The sequence below is a fragment of the Silene latifolia genome, chromosome Y (genome assembly GCF_048544455.1).
Source record: "Silene latifolia isolate original U9 population chromosome Y, ASM4854445v1, whole genome shotgun sequence".
Classification (NCBI taxonomy): Eukaryota; Viridiplantae; Streptophyta; class Magnoliopsida; order Caryophyllales; family Caryophyllaceae; genus Silene; species Silene latifolia.
The window spans coordinates 83,621,261-83,630,307 of record NC_133538.1 but is presented as its reverse complement, the minus strand read 5'-3'; the positions used below and the strand labels follow the sequence as shown (position 1 = coordinate 83,630,307).

At 35.0% G+C, this 9,047-nt stretch overlaps 1 protein-coding gene across 1 annotated transcript; it reads left to right on the top strand.

Moving 5' to 3' along the window:
• Positions 1-535: 535 nt before the first annotated feature.
• On the top strand, positions 536-8,857 carry LOC141626248 (7-dehydrocholesterol reductase-like). Its single transcript, XM_074440167.1, has 13 exons — positions 536-868; positions 2,357-2,579; positions 2,737-2,792; positions 3,895-3,997; positions 4,104-4,169; positions 4,279-4,392; positions 6,190-6,316; positions 7,039-7,139; positions 7,292-7,417; positions 7,522-7,586; positions 7,849-7,930; positions 8,075-8,157; positions 8,573-8,857. The coding sequence occupies exons 1-13, from the start codon at positions 777-779 to the stop codon at positions 8,637-8,639; spliced, it is 1,305 nt and encodes a 434-aa protein (XP_074296268.1). The 5' UTR covers positions 536-776; the 3' UTR covers positions 8,640-8,857.
• Positions 8,858-9,047: the final 190 nt, after the last annotated feature.

Here is a 9,047-nt window from a genome sequence, read left to right as displayed (position 1 = left end):
CATACTTGATAATACTATAGATTTTCCAAGGAATTTATCAAGTAATACAAAATGAGTTAATAACATACTCCCTCTTATTCGCTATAATGTTCCCTCTTTTCCGAAACGGATTATTCAAGTAATGTTTCTCCTTTCCTTTTTTTGGTAACTTTTACTCTTATTTTATTCATCTATCTTCTATCACCAAACCCCACACAATTCTTTTACTCCTATTTTATTACTTTTCTTAATGTTTTGGCCCCACAATTTCTTATCTAACTCCTAATAATTTATCTTTCTCTCCTAACACCAACCCCACAAATGTCCTTACAAATGTCCTTAATTAATTTTTAATAATATTCCTTAAATATCGTACCAAAGATAAAGGGGAACATTATAAAAAATTAGAGGAAGTATAAATTATCACTCTCCACACATAATTTTGAGATTACTAAATCTTTAGCGAGACTTGTTGGCGGACAAGTAGTGACTAGTGAGACTAGTAAGTAGTCAACTGTCCAAAAGAAATAAACGGTATTAAGGGGAAAAATCGACCAAATATTATGAATGTAAGAATATTGTCCCTATTTAGAAAAGTCGTATTTTATGCACGTAAACGATGATCTCTTTCAAACTTATACACTGTCTTTAAGATTGAAGGGTAGATTCAAGAAAGCAACACCTATCTAAGTATCTATCTATACTGATTTTTCTGGGTTGTATTTTTACTGAAATACCCAGAAAAGATTTGATCAAAAAGTAGAGAAGAAGAGATTTTGGAGAAAAAAACAACAACAATGGGGGATTCAAAAACAGTGCATTCTCCTTTGGTTACTTATGTTTCAATGTTGTCACTTCTCACTCTTTGTCCTCCCTTTGTCATTCTTCTGTAAGTAACTAAGTATTGCCACTTCTGTTTTTTTTTTTGTTTATTGCACCGTACTTGTGTTAGGCGGTTTTACACAAATTTATCGTAAAATGGGATTTTTTAGTAACCACTATTACCCACTAATAGGGTTGTGATTGGATCCGTTTTACAACTATAATAGTGTATAGACTAACTCTTTATGTGTGATTGTTGGTTTATTGAGTATTTATGTGGGTTGGTGATGCAAATTAAGTTTGATTTTTTATTGGTTTGGATGAATTTGATCTGAGATATGTTTGGTTTAGAACTTTAGATATTAATTGGCAATTTGATTTATGGGATTTGGGTGTTTGGCTAGTGATTAAAGTTAGTATCTTGGAATAGTGGGTCTCTCTTAAGACCGTCTTGAATATGAAATTGATCGGATAACATTTGGAGTATCTCTTGGACTGACTAATTGATGTTCATTACTAATAAGGTATATGGGGTGTTTTTATCTGTTTTACGCTTACAACCGTGTTAAATATGGATTTGTGATCTCGGAATCTTATTGATGGGGTTTGGTGTTGGTCAATCTACAACTTGTTTTTAAAGTATATAATTTTGTTTGGAAGTCTTGAGGGAATTTGTCAATGCAAGTTATAGTGGAGTTTTATGCTCCACTAATCAAATTTATTTAGAAGTTTAAACAGTTGAAGTATTTGTTTATTTCCTACGAGTTTGTTTATTTGTTGTTGTGTACTCCTTGTGAATTTTGGTCTCATGTGCGTTGAAAACACGTAATTTAGCATGACGGCAGCTTTGAATCTTGTTGATGAAGACATGAAATCTAGTAAGAATACTAGGTGGGACGAGATAAAAGTGCAGAAATATTACGATCCACGAAGATGCGTAATTTGTCCATGTGCACAGTACAAACTGATATTTTTGTGATTTTATGAATAGGAAGTATCTAATGATGTCAACTATTAATGTTTTGTCATCTGATGAACACCTAGAAACTATGTTACACTCAGACTCGGCTTCTAAGTGCATGTGTATCATAGAGTCGGACTCTTGTAAGCTACTGCCAGCGATCTTTATTATGTAGAAAAATTGGTGTGTAAATTCCTTGAAAGTCATATTCCGTCATATCTACTTTTTTGCAATACTTCACTCTTGTAACTTGCAAGCCTTTGGAAAGTTCTTGGACGCTTGGATCTAGAAGCAATGAATCATCTTTCAGCTGATAGGCCAGGAATATATGTTTTGGCGAAGGAATAGGGCAACATTACATAGGGACTGTGCCACCGTGGCGAGTGACTAATGAAAAAAATAAATTCATTCAGCGTCTCACAATGGTGACGGATTCTAATTTCCTAAGTGCTGAAAACTGAAAAGTACTATATTGTTATGTGAAAATTATTATGGTTACTTTAATCTATATGCTCTACCTGAAGTTAATAGAATCTGAGATGCTATGCTGGTTTTTTACAACACACCTAAGTTACAATTTTTCGTCCAATGCAGATGGTATACAATGGTGCATGCCGATGGTTCCGTCTTACAAACATGGCAAACCTTGAGGGAGCATGGGATACAAGGTTTTAATGACATATGGCCAAAACCCTCAGTTACTGCGTGCAAAATCATCTTTTGTTATGGAGCTTTTGAGGCGGCCCTTCTGCTACTCTTACCAGGGAAGAGAGTAGAAGGCCCTATATCTCCCAAAGGAAATCGTCCTATCTATAAGGTCTGCCATATGCACGGCTTGATATCGGCATTCTTTTCATTTTCGTTATGTACAGATATTTCTGTATGAAATTGTTTCTTCTTATGCTACCAGATTTATTTCTGGTTGATCATGTGTAGCAGATACTGAAATAATGTTGATCTTGGTTCTATTGCAGGCAAATGGCATTGCAGCCTTCGTTATCACGTTGGCCACTTACATTGGGCTTTGGTGGTGAGTACACGGACTAATCTATCTATTATCAGCTTCTTGTATTATCCTTGTACATCAATTAAATAGTTTGAATGTTTTGAACGTGCCAAAATAGTGCAGTATCTTTGTTAACGATTGTTGGTGTAAAGTGCAAGGAGAAATCAGAAGTTGGGTGCTCTGAGTTCCTGTGTATGAACATGTCAATTGTCATTATTGCGTGGTGTTTTAAAATCAAAAGTATTAACATGTCAAGGAGAAATCAGAAGTTGGGTGCTCTGAGTTCCTGTGTATGAACATGTCAATTGTCATTGTTGCGTGGTGTTTTAAAATCAAAAGTATTATCTCCATCCCAGGTTTACCATTTGACTTGTGGTCAACCATTATCAACTTTGTTGTGAGAAAATTGTTAAGGTTTGCGTTGTTTGACCACTTATTTCAAATGGGCGCAATGTAAATGTGATGGAGGGGGTTCCTTATTTGATCTAACTGGTTAATGCTCTCTGCAGCGTTCATGCTTTGATGTACCATAAAATGGATGTTAACTGTTAAAATTATTCTTAAGATTTGTCCATTTCTGTAGAGTTATACTACGCCCAATTTTGTGTAGATTCTGGGTGCAGGACATAGCTTCATATCTTGTTTTTTTTTTGAACCAGCTAAGCAAAGTCAAATATTATGCACCAGCTGCCCCCCTCTTTCTTCTCGCACACATTTTTACTTGAAAGTGAACTTCACATCCTTGTAATTTTTTCTGCTGTACTATACGTTTTTGCGTTTCTTTGCATTACAATATAGCTGTCAGTTGATGCAATGAGATATCCCTCTTATTTAGCTATTTTCACTATTTGCCAGAACCCTTGAGGCGCTAGGGTAATAATGTTATTGTGTACTCCTATGCTGGGCGTTTCCATTAAGAATTATGATGGATGTCATTCTCTGTATGAAGATTTTTTTTTTTTTTTTTTTTTTTTTTTTTTTTTTTTTTTTTTTTTTTTTTTTTTTTACATTTTTCCGTGTTTTCTGTGAACTTTCATGCTTATGAACATATTTTCTTTGAATGAAAGGCTACATGTAATATCAGGATGAACTATAGTGTTTACCTAATTTGTTGATCTGGTTTCAGGTTTAATATATTCAATCCAGCCATTGTGTATGATCATTTGGGCAAGATTTTCTCGACACTTATATTTGGAAGCTTCATCTTCTGCATTTTCTTGTACATAAAAGTGCGAGTTACCTAAGAATTCAATTGACCATTGGTTTCCTTCTTATACAAAGTTACAAACCATGTTTGTGGTTCAAACTTCTAACACAATATTGGTCTGCATGCAGGGGCATGTTGCACCGTCCTCCACCGATTCTGGTTCTTCTGGCAACTTCATTATCGATTTCTATTGGGTGAGTTTCATTGAACCACATAGTAGAAGCATGTACGCAACTGTAGTCCGTAGAGTTCATTTCCTATAGCCTATCAAGCCTTGCTCATAATGGTTGCACCTCTTAACAGGGGATGGAGCTCTATCCACGAATTGGTAAGAACTTTGATATAAAAGTTTTCACAAACTGCAGATTCGGGATGATGTCCTGGGCAGTTCTTGCTTTGACCTACTGCTTTAAGCAGGTTACTCGCTTTTCATAATTTGATTATCAACGTGTATACTTGAATTCTGCCATCTATCTATCCAATACATTTAGGAATTTGAATGCGGCCTAGAAGTTTCTTTTAGATGATCTGGTTATTGTAGTCCAGAATAGGAGTAAGTGAGTAACCTTATAAATAGCATGAAACATAGTCGGGGCTAGACTATATGCTAGATCATTTGGTAAAGAAATTGCTGTTTGATTCTATGAGTATTTAAGGTTGAGGCTTTATTATAGAAGTACAATGGTGGTTTATTCATTTCAGTTTTATTGAAAACTTTTCTTAACGAATTGAAACAGCTATATAATATCCTTGTTCACATCATGATCCCTAATATTCTTTATTTTTGGCTAGAAACTCGAGTCCAGCCTAACTATGTCTAGTGTAACTAGTTTGCGCTACAGCCATGAAGTCATGTTCTTCTGCGAGTTATCTATTGTTTCTGTCTACAGAGATGATATGGAAACTGTAGATTGAAGCCTAACGCTTAGGTTAACATTCTTTGCTGAAAATAGTTACGAGAATTCAAATAATATAGTGGATATATGTAGTGACTTGTGACGGCCGGGGTCGTGGTCAACATTTACATAAAAGGGCAGCATCTAACAGAGCTTTTAGTGCTCCTTAAATTCTCTTACCTTGCTATTGACTCGGTAGAAGCAGAGAAGGGTGACCATCACCATTAGATAGTAAGGAGAGGACTCTGGTAAGTAGGTAGAGTGAAGACCTGACGAGAGATCTGATGTTCTCCTGGAGCTTGGTTCATCAATTTTTGAGAGATCGATAGGGATTACGAGTCTTGTTACGACTACGACTAGACTAACTTCATGGTTGTCATTAGTCAAAATTGTATTAACTTCCATTGGTCAACATTTTTGTTTTTTTGTATAGGCCTATTTAATCGCATTGATGTATTTTTTGTTGGGAAGTGCTAGGGCGACACCGGGTCTTACTGAGTTTGTGTAACACCCTAATTAAATTAATAAAAAAATTATAATTAATAATATAATTTATTTATTTAACAAAAAATTTAAAAGGGCAAGGATGTACTTTACAATTAAAATTAATTTTTAATTCTATGAAGATGTGATCGTCTTTGATAAATACTACTCCGTACATCATCTTTACGGGCTGTGGGATTTGGAGATACAATTATTTATGCATTTGCTTCAACATAATTTATTTCCAAAAATCAGTGTACATAATACTATAGCTTCATGCATAGAGTTAATCACCATAATTTCATGCCATTGGAAACGTATGGTACCTTCATCTTGTTATCATCAAGCTAATAACATGTTCTATAAATTTTTTGTATCATTGTCATCATCCATCATTGTGATTCTTCAAGCCTCGTTTATAATTTACATTGCTAACCATGAAAATTATAAGTACCATATTAACATAAACTTGCAAGTATTATATAAATATTTTTTCTCTGAGTAAATATTCCTCAAGTAATTTTAGTGATCAATGATGATCAATAATTTTACTCAACTAAATCATACCTAAATCCCTCCTAAAAATTTGCATCAAATCTTGGTGGTGGTTACTTTGATTATTTAATCAACACAAAAATATGAATTTCCTATAATACCCTTTATCTTTATGTAAATGATTAAACTGAAAATATTAACGAATTTACGTTTATACCCTAGGTGTTACTCAAACTCAGTAACACCTGGTGTCGCTATATCGTTTTCCTTTTTTGTTTAAGTAAGCAACTTTATCTTGGTACTGATACCTCGCTCTTTTATTTTCATGCAATTGCAACAGTATGACCTTTATGGTAAGGTTGCTGATTCCATGGCAATAAATGCTATCTTAATGATTGCATACGTCGCAAAGTTCTTTTGGTGGGAAGATGGATATTGGAATACCATGGACATTGCTCATGACCGAGGTTTGCTACCTTTGTGCTTTGCTTCTTTTTTGTTTCATGAGATTATTAGTTTGCTTTACATTGTTTGTTTAGTGTCTCTATGTAGGATTGTAGTGTCTCTAACTTTTTAGGCCATGCATGTTGGGATTGAGATCATGGTATCCAATATCGGCTGTAATGTATCGGCATTTTCGTAAAGGATTTTCAACTTTACAACAACAACAACAACAACAACATCAGAGCCTTAATCCCAAAATGATTTGGGGTCGGCTGACATGAATCATCCTTTCGAACCGTCCATGGGTTAACGCACGCCTCAAAATGCGAATAAAAAGAGAAGATGAAAAACAAAAGGGAAGAACAAAATGATTTTCAACTTTCCATGACAATATTTTCCAGATTATGAAGAATTGCTAAAAATAGTAGAATTTAAATGATAGTAATGATATAGCCGATATTTGACCGATAGTAGGCTATTAATGCGGATACTAGACAAATCCAATCTGAAAATAGGTTAGGCCTAGTTTGCATGGTCATATGAATTATGAATGCTGATGAAAGTGGCAAGATATTATGATTGCTATTGGAGCAATAGTGTCTTGCAGTCTTGCTTCTCGGTTTCTTGTCCCATCACATTATAACCAATTAACCACGGAAGGTTCTTACGACTTTTTGATATATTTATGATAGATTAGTTCTGTAGTCTGAACCTATCTTGTGATTTCTGAAATTGATTTTGGCAGCTGGCTTCTACATTTGCTGGGGTTGTCTGGCATGGCTTCCGTCTATTTATACTTCTTCAGGCATGTATCTGGTTAAACACCCTGTGCATCTCGGAACCCAAGTAAGTTCCTCGTTAAGTCATTGGGATTGTCTTATTGTAAAAACCTGGGAATGGCAGCAGAAGTAACTGAAAAATATATCTCACATTATCGTGTTTTAAAGCAGACATTATTTCGGTTCCTCTGAGGCCTAACATTCTGATTACTGCTTCAGCTTTCAGTTTCCATTCTCGTGGCTGGAATCTTGTGCATTTTTATCAATTACGACTGCGATAGACAAAGACAGGAATTCCGTAGGACGAATGGCAAATGCTTAGTTTGGGGAAAAGCTCCATCTAAGGTGCTCCACATATCTTGGCTTCCCTTGTTTTTTCTCCATTTACTTTATTTTCCATGTTAAGTAATTCATGTACAGTAATGGTATATATTGAAAATCTCGTACAGATTGTAGCCTCGTATACTACAACGTCCGGAGAGACCAAAAACAGCCTTCTATTGACATCAGGCTGGTGAGTCTTATATTGTACTTCCTCCCGTAATCTCATTTATAGTGTCCCCATTTGACCTTGCTGGTCTAAAGATGTCAACTTTGACTAGAGTTAGGTTAGTGGGTCATAAATTAGAAAAAAGTAAATATAGTTCTGTGAATATGTAGCAACGGAATTATTTCGTAAAGAGAAGTAGCAAAGATTGATCAAATGAATTAATTCATTACTGTGTTTATAACTTTATATGACCTATCTTATCTGTTTGATTTACATTCATTCTCAGGTGGGGTTTGTCTCGACATTTTCATTACCTCCCTGAAATTTTGGCCGCTTTTTTCTGGACAGTCCCAGTTCTTTTTAATCATGTAAGGCAAATTTAAAGGATTTGTTTTTCCTTTTTTTTTTTGTGCGTGGTGGTTTGATTTTATCCCCCTCAAAACTGTCCTGATTTTGCCATTTCTCTCTATCTTTATGTATTTCAAGTGTTGTGTTGTGCTTACTTTCTACAGTTTCTTCCCTACTTTTACCTGATCTTCCTCACCATCCTCCTTGTTGACCGAGCTAAAAGGGATGATGATCGATGCCGATCCAAGTAAGTCAATGGACAGTGCATTGCTTTACCTGCGTTGTATAAGACGCTATGACAATTATTGTTTAACTGTCTTACAGAAAACCTAATTTTGTACTCATTTAATTAACTGATTAGGTTGATCACTAAATTACTACTATGCCGGTGTGACAAACTGACAATAAGTTATTGTTAAAACCGTCTTACACAAAACCTAAAATGAGTACTCGTTTCATTAAATATGATTTGGTGATCGCTAAATGAGTACTTGGCTGGTGCGACAATAAGTTATTGTTAGGCCATCTTGCCAAAAAAAACTACGTAAAAGTGTACTTGTTTTCAAAACCGAGAGTTTCATTGTCGCAATTTCCCAAAGAATCTCCGTAATAGACATGTTTCATGTCTATAAACCGCTAATATGAAGGGTGACTGTTTGCAGGTATGGCAAGTATTGGAAATTATACTGCACGAAGGTTCCTTACAGGATCATACCGGGAATCTACTGAGAGTTCCCTTTTGTACGATCAAAAGTCTTTTCTGTTCATACTCGTCTAGTTTGCGCAGCTTCTTATGGAACACGATAGTTGTATCATGGACGATGCTGTATTTTGCTGGATGTAGAGTCCCAACAGTTGTAGACTTGTAGCCGTTTTGTACAGTTTATTTATAGCAACATAACTATAAGAAGTGAATATGAAGAGAATGTTTGATTATATTTGCCTGAGTGTTTCCAACGTAGCATACAACCCTTTTATACATATTGTACATTAGGTTAGCTAAGATCCAGAGGATCTTCTATACTAGAAATTAGCAACTACCTATCAACTAAAGGCTAAAGAATAGGTAACAATATACAACCATATTGACTAAATAACTAAAGAATATTTACATATTTTAATACCCTCCCTTAGTCG

Bases quoted from the DNA above. Each gene is read 5' to 3' on its own strand.
- LOC141626248 (XM_074440167.1), top strand. From the start codon at position 777: ATGGGGGATTCAAAAACAGTGCATTCTCCTTTGGTTACTTATGTTTCA. The intron at 6,317-7,038 runs GTTTGCTACCTT...TGATTTTGGCAG, and splicing joins GGACATTGCTCATGACCGAG to CTGGCTTCTACATTTGCTGG. The intron at 7,140-7,291 runs GTAAGTTCCTCG...TTACTGCTTCAG, and splicing joins CTGTGCATCTCGGAACCCAA to CTTTCAGTTTCCATTCTCGT.